This window comes from Stigmatopora nigra, chromosome 18 (genome assembly GCF_051989575.1).
Source record: "Stigmatopora nigra isolate UIUO_SnigA chromosome 18, RoL_Snig_1.1, whole genome shotgun sequence".
NCBI classification, from domain to species: domain Eukaryota; kingdom Metazoa; phylum Chordata; class Actinopteri; order Syngnathiformes; family Syngnathidae; genus Stigmatopora; species Stigmatopora nigra.
This window is the reverse complement of record NC_135525.1, coordinates 10,913,189-10,939,120: the sequence shown is the minus strand read 5'-3', so window position 1 is coordinate 10,939,120 and position 25,932 is coordinate 10,913,189. Positions and strand designations below refer to the sequence as shown.

The following is a 25,932-nucleotide window of genomic DNA, read 5'->3' as shown; positions in this document are numbered from 1 at the left end:
CTTTTGAGCAACTTTGCTGAAAAATAATGAAGATTAATCCAAAAATTGCGCATTCTACTCCCAAAAGACTAAAAAAAAATATCTTCCCAGGCCTTTAAATCGCACCAGAATGCATGAAAGGTGACAAGAAAGTGTGACCAACATGCTTCCTCCCCCCACCTCGTGTTAAAAAACATTTAAAAACTGACAAAAATCTCTCCTCAACACCACCATGCATTTTCGATGCGAGCAGATTAGTCGCAATCCACCATCTGCTGCAAAATTGGTTAACATCTTACCGCGTGGACCTGTAATATTGTTACATAAATCTGATTGGTCCAACAAAGGTCTTAACTCATGTAATATATGAAAATAAAACTTCAGGTTCTGACAATTCTGCATAATTGACTAAGATAGTTCTAATATTCCATTCAGGACTTGGACTGTTGACCTCTTTGTTACCTGACAAACCTTGAAAGACATTGAAAGTAGATTCCTTACTTATATTTCTAACTAACTCTATGTACATAGTATTATACAGTCATATCTCTACTTACAAAATCAATACTTTTATTGTAACTTGAAATTTTTGTAAGTGGGGGTGTACTTTATAAGTAAATTCTCAAATTCGTTCTACTGTCCTCACACAACTACCAAATAAACCATTTAAAATTGGTCAAAGCTGTCCCCATCTACATTCTCAACTATACACCTGTTCTTCCAAAACTAAACATTGTCTTCAGAAGTTTTCAGTTTTCTCTTGAAGTTATTTTTTTGTAAACTCCCAATTGTCCTCCTTCAGAAACTTTAGAAAGTTTCAGGGCATCCATTTTCAATTCTCAAGGGTAACTCAACTCTTACTGCCCCATGACATCTTCATACCCAATCCAAACCCAACAGAGACAACCTCCCAGCCCTACTTGCTTGTAGTATTCATTCAACATTGGGTCTTGAAAGCAGGTCTGCCCTATTTTTGCCTGCCTCTCAAACACACTCATTCATATGTGGAGCAACAGCTTTGGGAGAAGCCCTGACTTGATGCCAAGTCGCCATCTAAACTCAAAGTAGTACATGGCTAAATTCACATTTCAGAGCTCATCCAACGTTCACACACTCGCTCCTCCTCGTTTTTGCAAATACACCTACATTATCCCTCCTCTGCTCTTGTGTCAAGGCGCCATGATTCCACTAACTGTTCCATTTCTTGTCTTTCAGTGATTCTCGGGTCTCTCGGCCGTACCATGTAGCCCCAAAATGGCAGAAAGCGAAAGCCTTTGGGTGCCAGGATGCGAAGAAGACTCCAGAGGAGGAGCCCTGGGCCAAAAGGTCGTCCCGAATTCACTCGGGACAAAGCGGCATCTCCCTCGAGGTATTGTCATCCAGCTGACAGGAACTGAAGGAGAATGGAGTTCCCTAGACGAGAGCGAGCCTCTATTCTCACTGGACCATGATGAGTTCTACCAAGAGTCCCCTTCCAGTCGGAAGGACGACGGAGGGTTGGAGTCCCAGTCATTCCACGTGCCGCTTTCGCCATCGTCTCCCGGTTCTCTGGCTAATTTGTCCACCACAGGCCTCGGTTTCCTCACCCCGGGTTCTGCTTCTTCTTCGCCCACTCACCGTCCATTGGCCAGCTTGGTTAAGTCCCTCTCCACAGAACTGGAGCTGAAAGAAGGCTCCACACTCCGACCCAAACCCCTTCTCAGCCTGGTCAAGTCCATCTCCACCGAGCTCTCCCGGTCCGAACCAGAAGTCTCACAATCCAAATCCGACTCTCGCCTCAACCTCCACCTTTTAAAACATCTCACTCAACCCAAGAATCGCAGTAGTGGAGATTCTCGGACAGCACCGCCCTCACCTAACGGAGACGGTCTTAAAGGTGGTTTCTTCAAGATGGAACTTGAGGACACCAAGAGGAAACTCTCCGAGAAAGTTCAGGAACCGTTTAGTAGCATGCTCAACAAGATCAGGAAGGAAGATAGTGCAGGGAGTCCCAAACACCAATGTAAGACAACTTCAGGTATTTCCAGAAGTTTGCATCGGGACGCTAGCGCAGACACGGCGGCGTCAGAGTCTCCGCTAAAGAGTGGCGGCCGGATCGAGGGCGATGTTTTCAACTGGCCTTCTGTTAAAAATCTTAGTAAAACCTGTCCTGTCCATCGCTGCAAACGTCTCAGTGATGAAGACCAAGGTTCCTATCTGGATGGAGACTTGGCACAGCTTAATTCCAACGTTCCTCCCCAGAAATCCAGCAAACTGACAAGCAATCCTCCACCTTGCATGGCTTTATTCTGCGTGGCAGTTTTTTCTTACGGTTACTTGACCCTCCCTCTAAATTCGTACTTCTCCGGCCTGGCTTTCGGAGTCGCAATGGGGTTCTTTCTTGGACTCATGCTGATCAGAATGGGCTCTTCAAGGTCTCTCGGTTCTGCTTCTTCAAGACTGCTTCTGGGAGAAGGAATTCTAGGGCGAAATCTCACCGAACTGAACACCCTCAAGGTAAAGTGAGTCATTTTTTTGGCATCCAATGGAACACCTCAACCTAAACGCAATTTGTAATATAATACCGATACATCAACTTCTGGTTGGTTCACATTCCTCAAAGACAAAATGACGCAAAGTTCTCTTGAGCTTTACCTCTATCACCGAAAAGCACGAACAATTAAAACACCGTCAAGTTAGAAAGACCAAAAATAAGCCAAGCAAATGCTAAACCACGATTAATCCCTCATTGAACCACGGCTTCTGCTTCCAATGACATTTCTTCACCAGAAAAGTTTCACCTAGAACTGCTGACATTTAAATGTTAGCCGTTTTAGCAATTATACTCACTTCTGAGCTTTTCCTTGGCAAGACAAGTGAAAGGTTATTCCTGCACCACTGCTCACGTTAAAAGCGAATCTACCCAAAATGGCCCGACTGCAATTAAGAGTAGAAATCTCTAGCGTCGCAGTGGTAATTACAGTATTTGCACAACTGTAGGAGGGAACATACTGTACAGTACTTTACAACCTAGGGACGATTTGCAGTGAATAACAGGCCATCTTTAATTAGTGCTTGACGCAAATCCTGATCTAAAAGCAGTTGTGCCATAATCCAGCACCCCTCTATTAAGCTTACTTAATAGATCTAAATTGTGATGGTCTGGTACAATTTTTTTGCTCACTTTGTTTGTTCTTCATTTCTAGGGTTGGATGAACGAGGTTTACGAGTACGACCCGGAGACGTTTCAAACCCTACAGACACATTCCGTTTTTGCCACGCTGGAGGGATCCCATCTCCGACTGGACACCCCCCAGTCCAACATCGGCCGCAGGGCCACTTACGATGAGAAAATCGGCGAGGCTGTTTTCGTCAAAACACGCTCCTATCAGCTGGAAAACGGCAAAGTAGGAATACACAACTAATGCATAAATAACGTGCTTTAAAGAACCAACCTTAAATGTTTACCTTTTTATTTTGATTGAAATTCACATTAGATATTTATGTAAAGACTGAAGCGTAGGGGGCTTAGCGTTGACCCCTGCGGTACCCCAAGACTTTTGTTCCACCAAGTAGACTTTGTGTTCAGTATGATTCAATCCAATGTTGGCATGTTTGGTGAGTAAATAAAATTGGACAGTTTATTCAGTAGTATCTGTTGATTAGATTAGATTAGATAACTTTATTCATCCCTGATTCGGGAAATGGTATTGTCACAGTAGCAAGAGGGTGAGAATACAGACACAGACATTTTAGACATAAACAAATAAATAGGTAATGAATAAATTACGTTTTTTTTAAGATTTGTTTTTATCTTTAAAATGGGTATTACGTTGTGTACTCTAACACGCAAGTGGACCCGCCATTAAGTAGACTAGTTTGCTGTTTGTTTTTTGGTGAAAACATTTTACTAAATGCTCATTTAACTAAGAAACAAAAACGAAAGAATCGTTGAAAATCACAGGGAAACCGAAATGAGACTTGTTGTTAAAAGGGCACCAATAAAAAGCCTGCTTTTAATATTTTTAGATAATAAACTATTTATTTTTGGCTTTTTACAGGGTCAAGATATTTACAATTCAGTGGAAATAGACTGTTAAAAATTCATGATAGCATTGGGGTGCATTGTAGTCCATTATTGTTCAAAAGAGAAAGACAAGTGCTACTATTTTTGTACACCTTAATGATATTCCTATCCAAGTTCAAATTTTAACCATTCTGGCATTATCCCAGGTCCTCCTATTGCCAGCCATCTTGGCTCGCAAGCGAATCTGGAACCCCAAATATCCAATCTGCATCCATCTGACCGGCGCTGTCAACTCCCAGGAGGAAGCGACCGTTCTTTTCCTCTTTGGCCGCACTGGGAGAGAAAAGGAGGAGTGGTTTCGTCATTTCCTGCTGGCGACGACAGAACGGGGGCGGGACCAACCAAAGGACGGCAGATGCCCGCCTCCGTCGGGTAAGCCAATGGTAGATGAGGCATTAGTCATGACAAGCAAGGCCTCTCCGTAAAGCATCTATGCCAAGAGTATGTATATATGCGTGGATTATGGATTATGTGCTCCAATTCTTTGCATGTCAAAGCCAATCCTATTTGGGAGAACATATACACATCCCACACACATACACTCATGACTATGTTTCTGTTACACTGTCAGAGTATCCATTTTTAATCTGGAATTTATGGAGATTATTTTTCAATACAATTACTGGTGTTCATTGCGTTGTTTAATTAAGTATAGTGTGTTTTATAGTCAGTTATTTTTGGTTTTGTGTAGCAATAGTCAGGTTTATTTATAATTTTTGATCTAAATACTGCGGTAGGTTAACATAAAATGCAGTATTCCCTCGATTATTGCGTCCTTGCGTCACAATTTTATTCGCTATTGATTTTTTTTAAGCTCGTAAAAAATCTGGTTGACATTAACCACTATTTGAGGGATTACTGTAGTCATTTAATATATGTACATGGCTATAAATAGTAGCACTTATTTACTTTTAAACCTAAGTGCATTTTGTTTTTTATTAGGACTTAAAAAAATCAAGCCTTTGGGATTTAATAACAATAAGTACTTTTAATAATGACAAAATATCCTAGTAGGGTTTGTCTATGCACTTTATTTTAAACTCAATGTACCATGTTCTCGATTTAATACAAAGTATAAATTTGCACTGACAGTTGAACACGTTTAAAACAAAACAAAACCAAAACTAAAAACAGCATTACACCAATGAGGCAGTGAACCATGCAAGACATTCGAATACTAATGTGATACTTCCCCTCCGGTGAGATGTTTAACCTCATCAGCAACAGCAAAAATACATTCTTTAAAAATGCTTTCCTTGTTTTTCCAGAGCAAAATTCAAGGCCTACTTGGCGGGAGGCCTAAAAACTTCCTCTCCACTACCCACAAATGTACCATAATTTATTTTGCTAACTCCATTAAATGTCCATTTCCCCCTCAGGTGACCCAGTACTGTCACAGACTATCAGCGGCGATATTCCACGTAGCCGAGTGGGCAGCAGGGAAGACGACTCCGCCTCCGCTAGCCCCACCGGGGACCCCTCACCGCTCGACTACCCCGTCTACATGTCTCGTCTTCTGGCTATGGAAGAATCCCTTCCGCTCTCCAGCCCTGGAGGGGGCAGTGCCGAGACTAGCCCTGACCTCAAAGGAAAAGTAAGTTTTGGAGTTATTCTGTAATACTATTATATGTGTATATCTAGTCATTTTTCTGTAAGATCTTCTTGAATTTGTCTGGGGCGAGCTCGGGATCGTAACATGTCACCGAGTACTCGTTCCAAGGTTTGTTTACTGGAATGCAGACCTGGAAGGACGCTTACGAAATTGCTGATGCAGCGCAATGGCTATCCAACAACCTCCGTGATCCTTGTTTGTTTAATTTCCAATGGAGTTGTTTATAATTATTGATGAAGCTAACAGTAAGCCTCGCTTGCCAGACGAAGAAGTACCGTAAAATTCAACGATTTTAAGGCGATTTTAAGGGTACGGCTTATACGTGGATGCGGCTTATATGCGAGAAAATAGGTTTTCCAATTAAAAAACTGTTTTCCCAGTGTACCTGTCAGCAGGCAGAGTCCCCCGCATGGCTCAACGCCGTCATTGGTCGACTGTTTTGGGACTTTCTAAGAGAGAAGCAGTGGGCTGACGCAGTTTCGTACAAAATCCAGAAGAAGCTCAGCAAAATCCGAGTAAGCAATGTATACCATGTGTTTGTCATGTTTTTTCTTGCGCTAATGACTGTGTGGTTTTATTTGACAGTTGCCTTACTTTATGAATGAACTGACATTGACCGAGTTGGACATGGGATTTTCCGTCCCGCAAATAGTATCTACATCCAGGCCTGAGGTTAACCACAGAGGTGAGTGGGAACTCTTTGGTGTAGTCATTTCTATATTTATCTATATGCCCCACTTTTTTACCAAACGCCATCTACAAAAACAGCCTAATGATAATTCTATATTTGACTGTTTTGCTCTCATTTCTTTATGGGATTTTACTACTACTATTTGACTACTATAGATATTTTAAGACTACTACTGTTTGACTACTATAGAGATTGGAAGACTACTACTACTATTTGACTACTATAGAGATTTTAAGACTACTACTACTATTTGACTACTAAAGAGATTTTAAGACTACTACTACTACGATTTGACTACTATAGAGATTTTAAAACTACTATTTGACTACAATAGAGATTTTAAGACTACTATTTGACTACAATAGAGATTTTAAGACTACTACTATATCTTTTTTTAAAACTACTACTACTACTACTACTACTATTTGAATACTATAGCGATTTTAAGACTACTACTACTATTTGACTACTATAGAGATTTGAAGACTACTACTATTTGACTACTATTGAGATTTGAAGACTACTACTATAGAGATTTTAATACTACTACTATTTAACTACTATAGAGATTTTAATACTACTACTATTTAACTACTATAGAGATTTTAATACTACTACTATTTTTTTAGTGGAGGTTTTTTTTTTTTGTTGCAATGCTCACATGTATTTTCTGACCCGACTTACAAGTTGTATTTACCGTTGCAAAAAAACAGCTCATGTTGCATATCAACAGATCAAGCATTGTTATCCTGTTGTAATCTCTCACAGGCGGACGCTGTTTGTCCGCTAACATTTTCGCCGCACGTTTTGAATTCACTCAGCCGCCACCAGGACACGATTAAGCGTGGGATCTCGTGACGTTGCCCACGTTCCTTTGCGCAAAAAAATCAGTTTGTCCGCCCCTCTTTTTTTAATCCAGACATGTCACTCCCACGGCGCATAATTCCTTGCGATCTATCATGACGACGCCAGGCCGGATAATCACCGCAAAAGCTGTTTATCATGTCCGCTGTAAGAGTGTGCCCAGATTAGTTTGGAGGGAGATTTGTTTGACTCAGGTTGCTCTGCCGTTGACCCCTTTGGCGTTTCCCACTCGCAGGCCTGTGGGTGGAGCTACAGCTGGCCTATCACGGTACGCTACAGATGACCCTGCAGACCAAATTCAACCTTTCCAAACTGGGGAAAGAGGCCGGAGAAGATGGCGAATGGGTGACTGAAACGGGAAATACACGGTTGGTTATAGGGAAGTCCCGATCCAATTAATTCGTTAGTATTAAGTAAGTATTAAGAGTCCAAAAAAATACACTAATTTAACATATTTTTTATACTGCAGAGATATAAATTGCACTCAGGGATTGGTCCAGCCAAACTATTTTAAATTTATTATTATTTTTTTAGTCAAGGAAATGTTCGTTGTTTTTTAGTACGAAAATAGATACTGTTAAAAAACCCGATCTTTTCTACTTGATTACGATCCACTAAAAATTATCCTACCAGGTTTGATCTCAAGATTGAGAACATCCCTAACTTGAACTGTTATTTGCCGACATTTAGTCAACTTATTTGCCTAAAAAATGAACTACAGAGTTCTAGTTGGCATGAAATAATCGGAAGAATGTTTTTGGCACGTTTTTCTGTTCTTTCCAGCTCCAAACCTGTCCTCAGCGTACTAGCAGACAGCGACGAGGAATCCTCCAGTGCCGGCTCGTCTGAGGACGAAGACTTTTTCATGTCTCCGCCTCCAGGACCCTCGGGTCCTTCACCAACAATAGACGGGTAAAAAACCAAGATCCGATTTCCACCCAAACATCTCACATTAGTTTTAAAACACCCACACTCACCATCTCTTTTTATATGGAGCAATCCCAATGCTAAATTTAGCCACTCTAATACCCACCTTCCCCTGTGCAATCATGTTTTTTGATTTTTTTTTTTAGGACCGGGGGTGGTCGTACCGGCAAGAAGATTTTAAGATTTGTAGACAAAATCGCTAAATCGAAATATTTCCAGAAGGCAACAGAGACGGAATTTATCAAGAAGAAGTTTGAGGAGATGTCCAACACGCCTCTGCTGCTCACAGTGGAGGTTCAAGAGTTGTCGGGGTCTTTAGTCGTCAATATTCCACCGCCCCCTACTGACAGGATTTGGTAAGAGGCAACTGAGAGCGTTGCCTGGAAAAAAAATGGCAACCCAAGGTCTAAATGCTTCAAAAAGTAAAATAAGGCTATTTTTAACAATTATTTTATTTATGTAGGATGGTGGGGTGGTCGGGGGACATGCTTTTTTTGTTGACCCTGGGCACCAAATTTGCTAGGACCGCCCCTGAACTCAGCACACGGTTTTTAATACACAGTCTCTGGATTATTACTATTTTATGAAACTGAAGTTGCATTTTTTTTGACTGTCCTTATCCCAGGTACAGTTTTTGCAACCCACCCAAACTGGATCTGCGAGTCCGACCCAAACTCGGTGAAAGAGAAGTAACGTTATGCCAAGTGACCGAATGGATTGAGAAAAAACTCCAGGACGAATTCCAGGTAATGAAAACACTCAATTTGTGGACCTTCCTCAAAGCCTTCCCTATATTTCTGTCTCCAGAAAGTGTTCGTGTTGCCCAACATGGACGACATCTATTTCCCAACGATGCGTTCCGACACCGATGAATCTTCGGTTCCGTCTTTCTTGCCAGTCCCGGAGTTCAGATGAGTGGATAAAATCCAAAAAACTATCATAACATGGCATAATTCAAAGTAAAAAAACATTTATGGTTTATCAATGGGAGCCAATAAGACTAATTTGCTCTTCCTCAGGCCTGGGTGCACCCTCCCACCAATTCATTTATCACTAGTAGATGATGATCCATTTTTTTAAAGAAATAAAATATAAAAAACAACAATCCATTAATTTTCTGTTCTGTTTATCTTTGCAGGGGTGCTGGAGCTTATCCCAGCCAACCCTTTGTGCAGATTTCCAACCAATCAAGAACTCCAGGTATTTTTTTAAAGTAAAAAGTACCAAAAAAATCAATGTCTGACTTGCATGCTGTGTGAACTACTATATTCAAAGTCTGGATCTTTTGTACTATAAGTTGCATTGGCCAAAGAATATTGAATGAAGTAGAAAAAAAATATGTCTAAGTCACATTTTTGGGAGGGTATGACATTTTTTTTTATAGATTTGGAGCCTGAAAAGTGTCTTATAGTCCGGCAAATACGGTAAATATTGTTTTGGTGTAAATGAAGATAACTACAGCAGGTGAGTTCATATTTCAGTGATTTTGCTCTTTTTTGCATAGGTCGCCATTATAATGAATTTTAAAATAAATGTACTGTATACTTGGCACTTTTTAGGAACTCCCTTCCGTTTTCAGGAATTTAAAGGCTGGCTTTTATTCCTATTGTGACCAAAATGGAACAAAGGTAACGTTCATGTCAAACAGAGAAACCACATTCCATTTAGCTTTTTAATGATCACCATTTAAGTCTCATTATTAGACATAATTGCTTCAATTGTGAATAACCTAAAGTTGTCACCAAGCCAATTTAGGATTCCTTGCTTCTCCCTCCCTATAAATGTGTTTTATTTATTCAATATTCATATTTTTCTTCCTTTGCCCTTTAATTTATTAATAAGATAATGACATGAGTGTTAATTATAGGTACTAAAATAGACTTGAAGTTGTAAAGGAAGGTCAAAACATGACTGATGTCATTTTTTCGGTATAAACAAATGTTTTTTTTTTACTTCAATCATCTAACATGACCAATTCTGGTTGTGACATCACAACCAGAATAGATAATCATGTCAAGCTTTCTTATATTACACTAACTAGTACATATTGACATTACACTTTTAGAGCATTAACATGCTAGCAGATTGTAAAAAAAAAAGCAACTTTTTCTGGGTGTGACATCATCTTTTGTTCGGAGATTTATTCGTGGGCGGGGTCAAGGCATTTGAGGTCATTATAAAGCCCTTTTTTGTCATTGTTTTGCCCTAAAAGTCATTTTTTAAAGTCTCACGGTGTCCGGTTTCGGCATATTTTTCAACATTCCATTCCAAAATGTATTTTTAATAGAAAACGCTACAAATTCATGTGAAAATTTTATTTTACTGTCCTTCAGTGTGATGTCACGACATTGATTGATTTCCACACGTGAAATGTCTAAAAGCTAATTGTCTTTCTAGAACTCGTATCCATGGATACGGTGATATCGAAATATATTACAATACAAAAAAAGATGAATTCACTCAACAAAAAATAGATTTTTATACCTCCTGAGATCCAACAATCCGCTAACAGATACAAAACAATATTTAGTTTAGTTTAGTTAGCTTCTTTCTGCCCTACCAATGCTTCATTGAAGCTACATCCTTCTCAACATAAAACATAACAAAATCTACATATTGTACAATCAAACTTCTTCATCTTAGGCATTTTATTCCATGTTTTGTCCTATTGCGGAATCAACGGAGTGATAAAATTGCGGTAAAATACGTACATCTGATCTACAGGTGTACTTCTTGTTGCTGCTAAAGAATTAAAATGCTAAATGTCGAATGAAAGCTAGCTAACGTAAATTATCGGTGGTAAAAAGTCATCACTACTTTAGTAGTTGGATTGGGTCCCTATAAGCGGGTGTGAAGTCTCGATTCGGGTCTCATTGGGAGGTTTGTCTTGTTCCCCAAAACGGCCTTTTGGGTATTTGCCGAGCACCTGTTCATAATCTCCTCCTTCTTGGGTCTGGGGGGTACCATAGGGGGCGCTGTACCCACGTCACTACCTCTGGAACCGAAACTACCGGAGCTACCGGAGCTCCCGGAGCTCATGTCGCTATAAAAACTAGCACTGGAGTTCCGCCGTTCCCAGTTACCACGCTTACTCAAGTTGCTACTCTCCGGTAGAGAAGGGACGAAGACATCTGATGGCGAAGACGCGCCGTTGACCGAGAAGAAGCTGGATTCTGCGTTCGAGCCCGTGCTGAAACTGCGAGTGTCTCTGAATTGGTCCCAAGGTGGGACGGTGCTCGGACTTGGGGTCTCTGACAGGAGTTCCACAGATCTGGCTTTGAGTAGAACCGCATTCCCGTTGGGTTGAACTCTAGGGCGGACCGTGGAACTTTGCCCCGCTTGGGTGTCCCTGTCGAGTTGGACTGGAGAAGGAGACCCGGCCAGAGGTGTTCCGCTGATTGTCAAGTTGAGGGTGGATCTACTCAGCTTGTTGTGGAGACTGAAATGTCCCGTACGAGGGTTCTTGTACAGCTGGAGGTACATGGCAGGTACGTAGCCCACTTTGCCGTTGAATCTAAACGAAAAACAAAGGATGTCATTGAGAAAACCAATGCTAATAATGATTCTTTAGTTTATATTGGACAGATATGCTTACCTGACAAGCCACCAGCCGTCATCAGACATCTTAAGCACTTCCACCACGGAGCCAATTGGCAAAGACAACTCATCGGACTTCTTGGTGGAGTAATTCCGCACGGCGCAGTAGAGAGCAGCTGTAAATGCACAAAAAACACGCTAAGTTGCAAATATTTCTTGCTAGGATTGTTTTTTAAACCCTTGAAAATTCAATTCTTCTCAAAAATTGACAGCAAATTCAAACTCTTCCATTTCTAGGTCTTTAATCTTATATAAAGCATATTTATGAGTGTGTATGTTAATATTCTCTTGCTATCTTTGTCCAAACCATGCAACGTAGAGAGTTGAATTTTTTTATGGTCACCAAGAATGGCTGTCAGATCCTAATTGACAAGTTTCAGATTCCTCCACCTTCTCTTAGTGTGTAAAAATATTTTTTTTAATAGGCTAACAACTGTCTGTTGGTTTTATTTGGCAGATAAAAGCTGAATCTGAAGTTGAGGTGAGCGAATACGTTCTTCACATTAATTTGTGGTCTCGGTGTATAATTATCTGACTGTTCTTACCCCGAAAGCATATTTTGTTTCCTTGCCAACAGCTGTTATTTTGGCAAAGCATTGTGCCAAATCTATTTCGAAACAAAGTGATTCATTACATAATAAATGAGTAAAAACGAGCCAATGGCGAACCTTCCGTTTGGAAGCCCCCTTTGGTGTCTTCCTCTTTTTCCAGATAGGTCGCTGGAAACCAGGCAATGTGTTTCTCCTCGTTTTCCACCAACCACCAACCTGAGGCCGAGAGAAGAATGAACGTCAGGCAGGCAGGTAGGCCTTGAGGCATCGTGGGTAACCAGGGGCGGATCCATAAAAATATTTATTTGTGTTTTACCAGTTTCAATTCACTTGAGGCGTCGCGCATTCATTAAAATTTTAATTATAATTGCAGAGAATCTTAACAAGGCGGCCTGATGCGGGAGTGGGTAGAGCTTCTGCCTCGCAGTTCTGTGGCCGTGGGTTCGAATTATATTTATGAGAGAGTTTAATATCTAAGAGAGAAAAAGTTTAATATCTAAGTGCTGCTTAATATCCAAGTACTGTTTAATATCCAAGTACTGTTTAATATCCAAGTACTGTTTAATATCCAAGTACTGTTTGATTATCCAAGTGCTGTTTAATATAATATCCAAGTACTGTTTAATATAATATCCAAGTACTGTTTAATATAATATCCAAGTACTGTTTAGTAAAATATCCAAGTACTTTTTGATATAATATCCAAGTACTGCTTAATATAATATCCAAGTACTGTTTAATATAATATCCAAGTACTGTTTAATATAATATCCAAGTACTGTTTAATATAATATCCAAGTACTGTTTAGTATAATATCCAAGTACTGTTTAATATAATATCCAAGTACTGTTTAGTATAATATCCAAGTACTTTTTGATATAATATCCAAGTACTGTTTAATATAATATCCAAGTACTGTTTAATATAATATCCAAGTACTGTTTAATATAATATCCAAGTACCGCTTAATATAATATCCAAGTACCGCTTAATATAATATCCAAGTACTGCTTAATATAATATCCAAGTACTGCTTAATATAATATCCAAGTACTGCTTAATATAATATCCAAGTACTGTTTAATATCCAAGTACATTTGACCGGCGACCAAACATCCGGTCACGTGCCTGGTACTCTTACTTAGCTGGGATTGGCTCCAGCACCCTCTAGAAATTTGAAAATGAATGAAAACTGACCTGAAGGCTCCTTAATGAGGACATCCAGCGTTTCGTCCATAGCGACTTTAAAGGGCCGGTTGTTGGTGTCTTTGGTCTCGTAGGCGGCCAGGCAGCGGTAGTTCTCGGTGACAAAGGGGTGAGTTATGGAGCCCCCTCCTTCGCCCCTCACCCCTCCGCCTCCACCCGGGCCAGAGTTGTTATCCGATAGTAGGATCATGACGCTGATACACATAGAAATACGTGTCAGTTTGTAGTGTTCGTGGTGGTTTTATTCCAAGTGTTTATCTACCTGTTATTGGTAAAGTCTTGATCCAAGTCGTGGTCACGTGGGGTGAAAAACTGGATGACATCTGAACTCTTGGTCACCATTTGGTCACACATGAGCAGTTTGCGGCAGTAGTTCTCCAAGCCCTTCATTCGTTGGATGTATTGTTTGGATTTGCTTTGCTGGAGGCCGTTGACTTGAGTCTCTCCTGAGGAAGAGGAGGAAGAGTTGATTATGGATTGAAGGCGGTTTCAAAAAATTAAATAACAATTGAAACCCTAGACCTGATTGGATTGGATAACTTTATTGGGAAATTTCCTTGTCGTAGAAGGAAGAGGGTGAGAATACAGACACAGAAAAAGGCATTTTAGATATAAATAGATAGGTAATAAGTTCATAATTAAATAAATACATCAGTAAATATATAAATTATGCCTAAATATGTGATTGGAAATGGACGATGGAGGTAAGTGGCAAAAAAAATACTTAAACAGTACATTTTATACCACCAAATTTACATTTCTACTCGTGAAATAATTATAAAAGTCTAGAAAATCAACTCATATTCGACTATATCTTATCTCAGTTTATTACTGAGAAGCAAATATTTAAATGTTATATGTAAAAAACAAAAGAAATGTTTACTTGTAGTGATGTACATGAAAATTAATGTTTTATGTGCTATTTAAAAAGTATTTACTCTTCTTTAAGCAAAAATAAAAGACATGAGTTGTATATTATGGACTAGTGTTGTACAATATATATTAGTACATTCATAGCTTTGTTACGTTACACCATCCGACATTGCACGACATGTTATTATCTACTTTGAACAGAACAAAACATGAGTAATACTTGTAATAGAAAACTCTTTTGTTCAACCTTTTCATTCCACTTCTACCGACAACTAGGCCAAAACCACCCACCCACCACTGTGTCACACTTTATTCCCACATTTAAACACTCTTACCTTTAAATTTCGGGATAAGTCTACTGTTATCTTCTGTACTGAAGAGAGGAAACTTTTTCTTTAGTTGTCTCTGTTAAAAAGAAGCAAAAATAAGGTTAAAATCTGGGTTTTATTTTCAAAGTACGACGAAAAACTCACATGGAAATTCTTAAAGTCATCAAATGACCTGTAGATGATTACTTCGTTTTCATCTGACCACATCACGGATATCATAAACATCTGTTAAGGAATGAAAAATGGATTTAAAATTGTTTTTTAATATACACACTTAAAATAGGAAAGAAATTTTGGGAAAAAAGGCAAAAAAAATGAAGAAAATGAAGATTTTCTGCAAAAAAATAAACGGCTCACCTTAAGTTTTGGCGCCTGTCTTTGCACGGCGCCGATAATTCGAGCGGAAAACACAAAGCGCTTTTCCGCAGGCATGATGCCGCCTTGAAGGAAGAGAAAAGAACCGATTAGAAGCGGAGAAAAGCCACTCAAAATATGCAAGGGATGACATTTCAGCTCCGTTTAAATAGCAAGTGTGGGCGGAGTCACAAACCTGCGCTCTCTAGACATACACATGATGTAATATTGTTTTTTTTTAAGAATGATGTTGATCTCTATCCTCTTACGTACATTTTTTAACCCTTACAGTATAACTAAATAAGTAATTTTTGTCAACTTTGTTTTTTAGTGAGAATATTTTATAATACAGACCACAAACGTATTTTTTGCTGATTCCGACGCCCTCTGGTGGCTCCTGTATTGCCATTATGCCATTATCCAGTCCCTCAATAAATAACACTTTAATTTACAATTCCAAAAATAATAAGATCAGCGTCCATTTTTAATGATTTATATTGAAATACATCATTTAATCGGTTTAATTTAAATGTCGACTTCTAGTCACCTGTTTTAATTTCTGTAATTACTCGAAGGATTCCAGAAGCGATTAAAATGATGCACGTGAAATCACTCTTCTGGCAGCAATATTCGTTATCAGTAACTGCCACATAAAAAAAAACTGTGTGTATATCAGGTGTCTCTTCAAAGACTAAATCTGTGAATGTCTTCTGCACAGAATCCACCAAAAAGCAGATGTCGACGCCCAGTTGTCAAAGCCACGTGAGCTCCCCCATGTCGGAAGGAGGGGGGTCACGTTTTTACCCGCGTGGCGAATCACCAGGAAGCATGAGGAAGGTCGACAATACACTTAAGCAAACAAAAAAAGGTAAGTTGGGACTTGCCCAAATTGACTAACTTTGTACTTGACTGCAATTGTGTAAGAATAAAGTATGAGATAAAAACATAGTTGAATAAAATCCAAACTTGCGAATACAGGGGAATTCTGTATACAGTAATCCCTCGAATATTGCGGTTAATGTAGATTGGACTTGGCAGAGATAGTAAAAAAATCTTGAAGTAGGTTCGCTCTATTATAACTGCCCTTTTGAAAAAAATTAAAACATGTATTTTCACGACTATAAGGCGCAATGCATTTAAAGGCGCACCCTCAATGAATGACACATTTTAATTTTTTCCATATATAAAGCACACTGGATTATAAGGCACCCTGTGTATTTTGGAGAACATTTCAGACTTAAGTGCGCCTTATAGTTGTGAAAATATGGTAATTTAAAATAATTAATAGCAAAAAAATGAGGGAAGACTGTCCTATTGTCCATTCAGTTTAAATACTATAAAATAAAGAATCTATAGCTTTTAGAATAGCTTCCTTATTTTTAAGGCAGTTTTCAAGCTATTATTAATATATTTGTTGATTTTTTTTGTTTATTTAGATTTTATATTGAAAAAAGAAAGCTGCAAAATGTTAAGAAAATCCAGGATTGCGCAATTCCTCACATTGCATTATTTTTTATAGACATAAATTAATGTAAATCAAAACACTGTCCTATGTATAACTTTAGTTTATAAATATGTCCATATTTATGATATAATACAATATCTCATTGTCCCTTTATAATTTAATAATCAGCACCGTTTGAGTCCGTAAAATAAAATCTAAATCCAATATAATATTAATTTATAAGTCTTTACAAGTCTGACAAATATGGAATAAACTTTGTCCAAATTTTAAATAAGTTCAATTGGGGGTAAATAATAATAATAATAATAATAACAATGTGGAATAATTTGTATTTGTAATTTCATTGTTGAATTACATTGGAATGAATGGAAAGAAAATTACATAATAATAATAATAACCTATTTATTCATTGTTATGTGATTGTTCCTTATTCGGTAATAGGTTACGGAAACAAAAAACTTGTGCGTGCATCTAAAAAGATTTATCAGACATTCTTGTCTACATTTGAGACGGAAAAAATCTCGGTTAAAAATGACAAGGCGCTATTTTTGGTAACATGGTTATGAAATGAGTGATGTCACAATTTAAACACTTCAGGAAATACGGTGTATTAATCATTGCAAACTACAAATTTGAATAGAAATACACTGTAATGCAATATTTTTTTGTGAAGGACTTAATTTTTTGTACTTAGGCCAATTCGGAGGACTTTCACAAGCGTCTCTTTGTCCGGGACACGTGCAGGTGGACGGCGGTATGAGTGACAAAATTCCCCCGATTTGAGCAAAACTAGCACGTGTATGCCTAAAAATTCTGACCAGATTTACTGTTTTTCTTGCATCAAAAATGGATTTTAAGCTTAATTGTTGCATTCAAAATGGATTGGTTTGGACTAAGTTAAAAACCTGACAGTATAGCAACTGTTTAGATAAAAAAAATCTTAAATCACCCCAAAAAATAACACAAAAACGAAAATACAAACTCAGCAAATAAGTGTCACGTGGGAAAATCTCTATTTTCATCATGTAAACCAAATTGCTTTAATTAAAAAAACGTGTTTTGTAGCTGTAATAAACTCTCCAATGCCATATCCGACTATTTATCTATACAGTAATCCCTCGAATATCGCGGTTTTACAACATTGCTGATTTCTTTTCTGGCGGATTTTTATTTTGGTGTAAATTCATAAAAAATATATATATATTCCTACTAAAACTCCGCACTATAGTAAACAAAAAAATGTCATAGCACAATTTACGTAACATTTCCTTTTAACGCCACCAATTAACAAAATATACGACTCCAGCCATCCATCTTTCAAATCTGTCAAAAAAACAAACCTCCAAAGAAAGTCGATTTGAGAACGGAATGTTAAAAGCTAACTTAAATGCAAAGGCGTCACGTCAAAGACACCCGAGAGAATGAAAAATATTTCTTAAGAGTTGAAAATGTTTACTCGGCACTCAACGCCCTCGTTTAATGGAGCCAAGGGACTTTTTTTTTTTTTACATCTTGAGCAACGACACATACGTTCCTATCCGTTGGGAAGACTTGTAATCTAGGTTGGAATTAAGGCGGGGCGTTAACCGGTAGCCTAGCGGGCATATGCTACCAAGAGTGCGTCTTAGAAAGTACTTAGCGTGACTAAAACCGTTCTTTGTTTGGGACATTCCACACGGCCTAGTTTTTTGTCGTTGTTTGCGTGTTCTGTTGATGACATGTCATTTTAAATTTAAGTCTTTTTTACAATTTGACCTGCTACCACAGTTCGCCGCCTTAAGTTTAAGGTAACGTACTTTGTGCTAGTTATGTAAGTTTTTGTAGTTTTTAATCAGAATTAAATATAATATTTTTTAGCACCACTTTCCCGTATATAAGTCGCACTTTTTTTCAGGTTTTTTTTTTCTAATACCGTTTTTTTTGGGCTAGTTTTATGAGAAAAAGCTTATGTTAAGCTACTTCATTTCATAAATATTGCGTTAACATATATTTCTTCTTGTTTTCTGATCAAACTAAAATTTTCTTTCCCCAAATTACGACGAAATTATATATTTTTCCCCATTTTTATTGGTTATTCTTCACCCGTTTTGATTTATACCCCCCAAAATACTTTTAAAAGTACTTTAAAAGTTGCATGTTCCTAATGGCTATTTTTTTGCATTTCAATGTCCTGTCATTAAGAAAATACTTTTCCTTTAAACAATTGCAAATACTTTAGTTATCTGTGAGAACATTTTAAGTTATATAACAGATGTTGCATTTAGATGTCAGTTGATGTATAATTATTATAATAATGATTGACGGCTTCGAGGCTAGACAGTTTGTACTTGGTCTACTTTTCAGTGACAAACATCAATACAATGTCATTATGTATTATATAATCAGAGTAAATAACCTATAACAATCAACCTACGTTATATTTTCCACTAAATTATCCCAAAAAGGTAGTAAAAATCAGACAAAAATCCCAAAACAAGTTTGTTTTGATATGATTTCTTATTCAAATCCTCAATTCATTCAATACACTCCAATATTTCAATCTCAAACAAAAAAAACACATTTGAATCTGTTGTTAAACAACTGTGATAAACTTTAAAAAGATGGCACGGTCACATGACATGGGAACACAATAGGGAATTTCATTAGATTGTTTTTTTTCCCCTCAAAAAAATATATAAATCCATTTCAGGTGAGATTCCATTTAAGGTGAGATTAATATACTTTTTCATATACTCGAGGACAAGATAAAAACTCTGAAAATGGAGGCTTTGTGTTTGGAGAGTACGAAGTTGAACATGTTGCATAGTCAGAGACGTCAATGGAAAAGATGAGGGAAACATTCCATAAGTTAAAAAGGGAAACATACAAACAAACAAAAAAATACTTGTCACTCATAATACTTTGATTGATTTGTCTCTCAACAGGTTCCGCACTTTTAAAGTCGCTAAAAAATCTTTATCCTCCGCACGGCTTTGAGCTTACGTACCGAGAAGCGTGAACTTTTCATCACGAGTATCCTTTAATTCATCTTTGTGCAAATGTAATGTCACATCCACGGTAATGACTCGTGTTTACAAGCAATTTGCTATTTTTATGTGAAAGTCCCGCCAAGTGCTTATCTTTTTCCATCAAAAATGTCAAAAATAACAGGACCAGCATTAACGGAAACACTGTACGTAAGTATATACTGCCGGTGCTCGGACGTTTGGTCGCCGGTCAAATGGTGACAGAGAGTTTACTGTTGAAATCGGCTATCAAAATGATATTTATGAGAGAGAGTTTAATATCTAAGTACTGTTTCATATCTAGGTACTGTTTAATATCCAAGTACTGTTTAAAATCTAGGTACTGTTTAAAATCTAGGTACTGTTTAATATCCAAGTACTGTTTAATATCCAAGTACTGTTTAATATCTAAGTACTGTTTAATATCCAAGTACTGTTTAAAATCTAGGTACTGTTTAATATCTAGGTACTGTTTTATATCCAAGTACTGTTTAATATCCAAGTACTGTTTAATATCTAAGTACTGTTTAATATCCAAGTACTGTTTAAAATCTAGGTACTGTTTAATATCTAAGTAGTGTTGAAACCAGCTCTCAAAATTATATTCATGAGTTTAATATCTAAATATCTACTGTTGATTCATGAGAGAAAGTTTAATATCTAAGTACTGTTGAAAACAGTACATTTAGATATTAAAATTTCTCACGAATATGAAGTTGAGAGCTGGTTTCAACACTACTTGGATATTAAACAGTACTTGGATATTAAACAGGACTTGGATATTAAACAGTACTTGGATATTAAACAGTACTTGGATATTAAACAGTACTTGGATATTAAACAGTACTTGGATATTAAACAGTACTTGGATATTAAACAGTACTTGGATATTAAACAGTACTTGGATATTAAATAGTACTTGGATATTAAACAGTACTTAGATATTAAACTTTCTCATGAATATAATTTATGAGAGCTGGTTTTAACAGTAAACTCTCTTGTTACCATTTGACCTGGCGACCAAACGTCCGGTCACGATACTGCCGCGTCAAGCTAATTAAAGCTCTGTTCCTAAAACCTGAAGAGCCCCCGCGTTATTCTTCCCGACCCAAGCGGACCCCCGTTTAAGAAATCCTTGTCACATAAACTTCACTTCTGTCCCAACTTAGCTTATAAAGTGTCTTGAGGAAGTGTGCCGAGTATTTGAAAACCAAACCCAGACCCCTTAAAGGTAAGACGTCCGGGTTTTTCGACTCTGGTTCGGACTTTAACGAGCTCCGGTCAAAGAGCGCCACTGCATTTCTGTTTTTGTGTTTACTTTTTTGTTTTTAAATCATCCAAGACGCATACATTCAAATGTCCTCTCTCCGTCCAAGTGACAATTGCGTCTTCTAAAAGAGTCTGTGGTGTCTTTTTCCAGTGTGGGTAGCATCTGCAGACCTCCGCTTGGCGCCGAGTCCGTCAAAGAAAAGATCCACGATGCGAGCCGACGTCACCGGAACTCATAGATGCCGGCGCTGTGCTCTGAGACGTGGGTGAGATTTAATGATTGGTACCTGAAGGGACAAAAAAAACAAGGTCAGTTTCATTATTTCATTTTTTTGTACCCCACCCCCCCAAAAAAATCCTATTTGTCATTATTTGAGAGTTTACTGTTGAAACCAGCTCTCAAAAATATTTTCATGAGAGAGTTTAATATCCAAGTGCTGTTTAATATCCAAGTGCTGTTTAATATTTAAGTACTGTTTAAACCAGCTCTACAAATTATATTCATGAGTTTAATATCTAAATATCTACTGTTTTTAACAGTACTTGGATATTAAACCGTACTTAGATATTAAACAGTACTTAGATATTAAACCGTACTTAGATATTAAACAGTACTTAGATATTAAACACTACTTAGATATTAAACACTACTTAGATATTAAACACTACTTAGATATTAAACACTACTTAGATATTAAACACTACTTAGATATTAAACACTACTTAGATATTAAACACTACTTAGATATTAAACACTACTTGGATATTAAACACTACTTAGATATTAAACTATCTCTCTTGGATATTAAACTCTCTCATGAATATAATTTTGAGAGCTGGTTTCAACAGTAAATTCTCTGTCACCATTTGACCGGCGACCAAACGTCCGAGCACCATTAATGATGTATGACAAAGGCAGTTTAAGCTTGGCTATTAATGATTGGCTACCTCACTTGGGGAAAACCGTGTAATATTAAACCAGAGCATGATGGCGTAAGTGCCACTTGACAATGCGGAAGGGAAATATTTCCAATATTGAATTTCACATAGAAGGAAGCAAGAGTGACAATTAAGGAATGTGAGCTAGCTTGAATTTCCTTGTAATCAGAAATGTTAAACTTCAATTTGAAGTAAATAACACCCGCAACTATTCATTAACTCGTTATGTTGACAAAAACAAATATGTTTAAACTGAGTGCTTGAGATATTTTGGCGTTCAATCTGTTTCCACTCCAACGCCAGCCAAGTCTCAATTTAGTAAGTTACCATTCAGAGCTCCTGTGGTAGTAGTAGCCCTCGATCGTTGCTGTGGATTTCTGAAAGCAAATGTAGTAAAATCCAGCAAAGGAAGCGCCGCTAATGTCTTTGATTGTGTGGTCAGGGACCAGGAACTGCTCCTAAGAAGAAGTAATAGCGGCGTTATAGCAATAGGTGGCGCTCACGCTGGAAAATTGAGTATTACCTTCCACCTCATGAAAATATAGTCTGAATTTTTGAGATCGTCGTAGTCAAAATCGTCCGAGTTGAACGTCTTTGCATACTGGTAGAAGGCTTGGAACTTTCCCTAGTGGCCAATGGAGGAATAACAGTCTCAGAAAATGTATATCTACAAGATTAGACAGCTTCTAGATTTATTATATACACGTTTACCCAATGTTTACGATCCACATCCTCATCCGCGTCCCACTTCCGGGTGAGGAATGGCCGTTTTCTGCTAATGATTTCTCCAGCGAAGAATGTGGTTAAAGTTGGGTATTCCTGCACCACAAAAAAAAAAATATTTTTCTTCACTTAGTTTGGAAAATAGTTTACAAGATTTTTAGTTTGTATTTTAAATGAATTAGTGTGATGTAAACATAGTGTAAATAGCCAAACTCACCTCTGTTAGTCCTTTTATTTTCAGGTAACCACAGAGGTAAGAGTCCTCCATGGTAACATGCTTGGAAATAGATGACAACAAACTTAAGAATCAAACTCAATGTATGCATGACGCCATTTCGAATTTAGCACAAATTACAAGCAGTTGAGTGCATCAGAAATGCATTTGTAGATATTAAGATTGCACCAGAGTGGTGCTCATGTAATCTAACGTAACTGTCATAACACAATAATAGCAGTAAAGGATGTTACTATGACATCTGTCAGTGCTAGCCGAATGCTAACTCCCCGAGCTAGGCCCATGCTCATTGATTCTCCAACTGTCAATCATCACACCCCCGTTTGACAGCTCATCAATGCTCATCGCATTTACCTTAAGCGTGAAATTTGACATTTCAGATCCTCACCTGTAAAACGACTTCAACGTCGTACGAGTTGCCCTTGCTTTTTTGATGCCCCCTGAACTTGGATCCGCTATACAACAGCGAAGTGACAACGCCGGGCTGTCGGGTGTTGATCGGGGGTGGAGGGATAAGCGAGGCCGAGGATGCGAAGGCCGCACACTGGGAGTCGCTCGTATATCCAGCTGGGACTGGCATTGCTCCCTCTTCGCTGGATGGCCACCGACACTGGCCAAACGCCGTCTGCCTGATGTCGGCGTCCACAAAGGGGCGTTGAGGGGCTCAAGCGGTCCTCCAGCCTTACCCCCCAAAAATAAATCCCCTTGAAACTAGAACGCTTTAGCTTGACAGGGACCGAGCTCCCGGGAAAGTGAATGGACTTCAACTCAACGACGAAGAGCGAGTGTAGAAAGCTCTCATTGGCTAACCACACTTGACATGCTTAGATGCCAAACCCTCATTGGTTCCATTAGCGGAAAACTTCACGGTTTTGGAGTGTAGTTGTTTACCTGTTGGATAAGCTTACCCACATCCTGGCAGAAAACTACAAATCCCATTTATTCCAAGTGGTACACATCAGCCTGACAGACGCAGAAGGTCACACGCGTGTTTTACAATCAAGATGCAAAAGATCCGTCAGTAAATAGAAATATTTAGCGTGCAACCTTACGCGAATATGCGATATAAATATTCAGAAATAGAAACGTCTAATGTGGTATTTGGATTTCCAGAAACCACAATCCGGCTTGTCTCTGCTCCTTAGCTAGCCTAGCTATCCATAAACAGCAACTTCATTTAATTTGCTAAAATGTTTAAAAGCCTTGCTAGATTACCCATTCTTTGGGGTAATTACTTGTCGCCATGTAAAATATCTCCAAATCCTCAGTATTTCAAATGTTCATTTAAATACTCATCGTCAGCTGTAACAGGTAAGGGAATAATTTTATCATTTTCTTCATCACTAGAAATAGACTCAACAAAATATGTATTTCTTCCAGAGAGGAAACGATTTTATCAAGACGTCTCTATATCCCAAGGCGAAGGTATGTATATACTTAAATTATCATCATATAAGTTGTATATGTATATCATTGTAATAGGAATCAGATTTGGTGAGGATGCTAACATATTTGCATCCATGCGTATATGAATGCTTAACTAAGTGATGGCAAAAGTTGGTTATTTTGTTAAATTATCTCCATTAGGAGGTTTATATGAAATAAACCTTGACCGAAAGAAGCTGAAAACTCCTGGAGGAAAGTTATTCACAGTGCCAAATGAAGCCCTTGCTATCGCCGTGGCAACAGAGTGGGATGCTCAAAGGGATCATCTCAAGTTTTATACCATGCACATGGTAATGTTTATAATATTTGGGGGGGAAATTTTAGCTAAGGTTGATTGTGCCGCCATTTTTTTTTTTTTGCAGACAACACTTTGCAATACAGCTTTAGACAATCCCACCCAACGCAACAAGGACCAAATGATCAATGCTGCTCTAAAGTTTCTGGAGACGGACACTGTTTGGTATGTTACAAACAGCTTAAACTCAATTAGAATAGTTCAGGCAATTGTAATAAACGATATCTTGTTTCTTAAGTTTTTTTGCTGTAGTTTCAGAGTGGAAGAGCCTTATGGTTTGGTTGATCTTCAGAAGAATGAATGGGACCCGGTACTGCATTGGATTGAGAATAGGTACTTAAAAGTACTTAAAAAATAATAATAGCCAGTTCTCAACAATACAGATAATTATTTTAACATTATTGTAAATTGCCATATGGTAGAATATATTGCATTATGTTCAGATACCTAAAATGACCATTAATCAGTGTTTATTATTTTTTGGAGCTCATTATCCATTGTGTGTGTTTTTTTAATTAATGTGAAGGCCTTCCCAGATTTTTGACCAGTCTAATGAATTTCTTTTTTTAGGTATAACGTCACTATCGGCTCATCGTCCAGTATTATGGGCCCCGACATTCCACAGGCAACTAAAGACACATTTGGCCAGCATCTCAAGTCATACAATTTCTGGTCTTTAACAGGTAAAATGTAACAATTGTAAATAATTTCTGCTTACAAAAAGTTAAGTGGAGAGCCATATGCACCCATGGAAAGAGCCACGTGTGGCTCTCGAGCTTTTCATTCCCGTACTCATGTGTTACAGTAACAATAAGATGTTTTATAATTTGAATTCTTCCTTGCAGGACTCGAGTATGTTATCACTCAGCTCAAGTCTGTGGTGTTATCATTGGGAATGATTGACAGATATCTAAGTGTAGAGAAGGCTGTACTACTTTCCAGGCTGGAGGAAGAATACCAGGTAGGGAAAGCAGGTTAAATTGGTGTTTTTTTTATATATATTTTTTGTTATAAATCAACAAAATTACCTATTTTCTTCCTCCCGAACAGATTCAGTGTTGGGGAAATGTGGAGTGGGCCCACGACTATGACATGTACGAGTTGAGGGCTCGGACGGCAGCCGGTGCTTTATTTGTCCATCTTTCGTCCGAGAGCTCGACCGTTAAACGCAAACTTTTGCAAGATTGAAAGGGAATATATTGACAAAGAAATAATCTTTGCACTTTGTCACTGACAAATGCTCCATCTATTCTGGTCATTATGTTAACATTGTGGGGATGTGGTCACATGACATGGAATACAAATATAGCCCCATACATTTTTTGTTATTTAGATGTAATACTGTAAAATGTGCATTGTTTTTTTCTGACTAGTTTGCAGAAGCCATTGCAAGAAATAAATAACAGCACTACAATTGAAAAAAATGGTCATTTATCATTGTAAAACACAAACAATATTTTTTCAGATACATACTGATTTCTAAGACGTTCAACATTATTCAGTAA

General features: G+C 38.0%; 5 protein-coding genes across 5 annotated transcripts; 3 read left to right on the top strand and 2 right to left on the bottom strand.

Annotated features, from left to right (window-relative positions):
• Nucleotides 1–1,199: 1,199 nt before the first annotated feature.
• tex2l (testis expressed 2, like) lies at nt 1,200–9,407 on the top strand. The gene is made up of 11 exons (XM_077739715.1): nt 1,200–2,475; nt 3,165–3,365; nt 4,192–4,417; nt 5,425–5,639; nt 6,038–6,172; nt 6,243–6,342; nt 7,448–7,580; nt 7,996–8,124; nt 8,286–8,495; nt 8,765–8,885; nt 8,947–9,407. Exons 1-11 carry the CDS (start codon nt 1,234–1,236, stop codon nt 9,052–9,054), a joined length of 2,820 nt encoding a protein of 939 aa, XP_077595841.1. The 5' UTR covers nt 1,200–1,233; the 3' UTR covers nt 9,055–9,407.
• A 1,273-nt stretch (nt 9,408–10,680) lies between these two features.
• Nucleotides 10,681–15,176, bottom strand: noxo1b (NADPH oxidase organizer 1b). The gene is made up of 8 exons (XM_077739170.1): nt 15,054–15,176; nt 14,841–14,921; nt 14,703–14,772; nt 13,757–13,940; nt 13,486–13,688; nt 12,405–12,503; nt 11,735–11,852; nt 10,681–11,653 (listed from the first exon to the last, which is right to left on the bottom strand). Exons 1-8 carry the CDS (start codon nt 15,126–15,128, stop codon nt 10,978–10,980), a joined length of 1,506 nt encoding a protein of 501 aa, XP_077595296.1. The 5' UTR covers nt 15,129–15,176; the 3' UTR covers nt 10,681–10,977.
• On the top strand, nt 12,003–21,139 carry LOC144211740 (uncharacterized). Its single transcript, XM_077739173.1, has 3 exons — nt 12,003–12,539; nt 15,769–15,918; nt 20,941–21,139. Exons 1-3 carry the CDS (start codon nt 12,470–12,472, stop codon nt 21,057–21,059), a joined length of 339 nt encoding a protein of 112 aa, XP_077595299.1. The 5' UTR covers nt 12,003–12,469; the 3' UTR covers nt 21,060–21,139.
• Nucleotides 20,816–23,478, bottom strand: LOC144211739 (glucose-induced degradation protein 4 homolog). Its single transcript, XM_077739172.1, has 6 exons — nt 23,075–23,478; nt 22,669–22,728; nt 22,440–22,547; nt 22,252–22,353; nt 22,056–22,186; nt 20,816–21,076 (listed from the first exon to the last, which is right to left on the bottom strand). The coding sequence occupies exons 1-6, from the start codon at nt 23,264–23,266 to the stop codon at nt 21,013–21,015; spliced, it is 657 nt and encodes a 218-aa protein (XP_077595298.1). The 5' UTR covers nt 23,267–23,478; the 3' UTR covers nt 20,816–21,012.
• On the top strand, nt 22,818–25,841 carry atpaf2 (ATP synthase mitochondrial F1 complex assembly factor 2). Its single transcript, XM_077739171.1, has 8 exons — nt 22,818–23,997; nt 24,067–24,111; nt 24,274–24,422; nt 24,495–24,592; nt 24,680–24,760; nt 24,998–25,110; nt 25,273–25,388; nt 25,478–25,841. Exons 1-8 carry the CDS (start codon nt 23,877–23,879, stop codon nt 25,613–25,615), a joined length of 861 nt encoding a protein of 286 aa, XP_077595297.1. The 5' UTR covers nt 22,818–23,876; the 3' UTR covers nt 25,616–25,841.
• The last annotated feature ends 91 nt before the right edge of the window (nt 25,842–25,932 follow it).

Excerpts from the sequence above, each read along its gene's own strand:
- LOC144211739 (XM_077739172.1), bottom strand. The coding sequence starts at position 23,266 with ATGCCAGTCCCAGCTGGATATACGAGCGACTCCCAGTGTGCGGCCTTC. Across the intron at positions 22,354-22,439 it reads ATGTGGATCGTAAACATTGG|GGAAAGTTCCAAGCCTTCTA; the intron begins GTAAACGTGTAT and ends ATTGGCCACTAG. Across the intron at positions 21,077-22,055 it reads TACCACAGGAGCTCTGAATG|GTACCAATCATTAAATCTCA; the intron begins GTAACTTACTAA and ends TTGTCCCTTCAG.
- noxo1b (XM_077739170.1), bottom strand. The coding sequence starts at position 15,128 with ATGCCTGCGGAAAAGCGCTTTGTGTTTTCCGCTCGAATTATCGGCGCC. Across the intron at positions 14,922-15,053 it reads GACAGGCGCCAAAACTTAAG|ATGTTTATGATATCCGTGAT; the intron begins GTGAGCCGTTTA and ends ATTCCTTAACAG. Across the intron at positions 11,853-12,404 it reads AGGGGGCTTCCAAACGGAAG|CTGCTCTCTACTGCGCCGTG; the intron begins GTTCGCCATTGG and ends GTGCATTTACAG.
- tex2l (XM_077739715.1), top strand. The coding sequence starts at position 1,234 with ATGGCAGAAAGCGAAAGCCTTTGGGTGCCAGGATGCGAAGAAGACTCC. Across the intron at positions 5,640-6,037 it reads GCCCTGACCTCAAAGGAAAA|TGTACCTGTCAGCAGGCAGA; the intron begins GTAAGTTTTGGA and ends CTGTTTTCCCAG. Across the intron at positions 8,125-8,285 it reads CCTTCACCAACAATAGACGG|GACCGGGGGTGGTCGTACCG; the intron begins GTAAAAAACCAA and ends TTTTTTTTTTAG.
- atpaf2 (XM_077739171.1), top strand. The coding sequence starts at position 23,877 with ATGTTTAAAAGCCTTGCTAGATTACCCATTCTTTGGGGTAATTACTTG. Across the intron at positions 23,998-24,066 it reads CTCATCGTCAGCTGTAACAG|AGAGGAAACGATTTTATCAA; the intron begins GTAAGGGAATAA and ends TATTTCTTCCAG. Across the intron at positions 25,111-25,272 it reads CAATTTCTGGTCTTTAACAG|GACTCGAGTATGTTATCACT; the intron begins GTAAAATGTAAC and ends TCTTCCTTGCAG.
- LOC144211740 (XM_077739173.1), top strand. The coding sequence starts at position 12,470 with ATGTGTTTCTCCTCGTTTTCCACCAACCACCAACCTGAGGCCGAGAGA. Across the intron at positions 12,540-15,768 it reads AATGAACGTCAGGCAGGCAG|AATCCACCAAAAAGCAGATG; the intron begins GTAGGCCTTGAG and ends TCTTCTGCACAG. Across the intron at positions 15,919-20,940 it reads ACTTAAGCAAACAAAAAAAG|TGTGGGTAGCATCTGCAGAC; the intron begins GTAAGTTGGGAC and ends GTCTTTTTCCAG.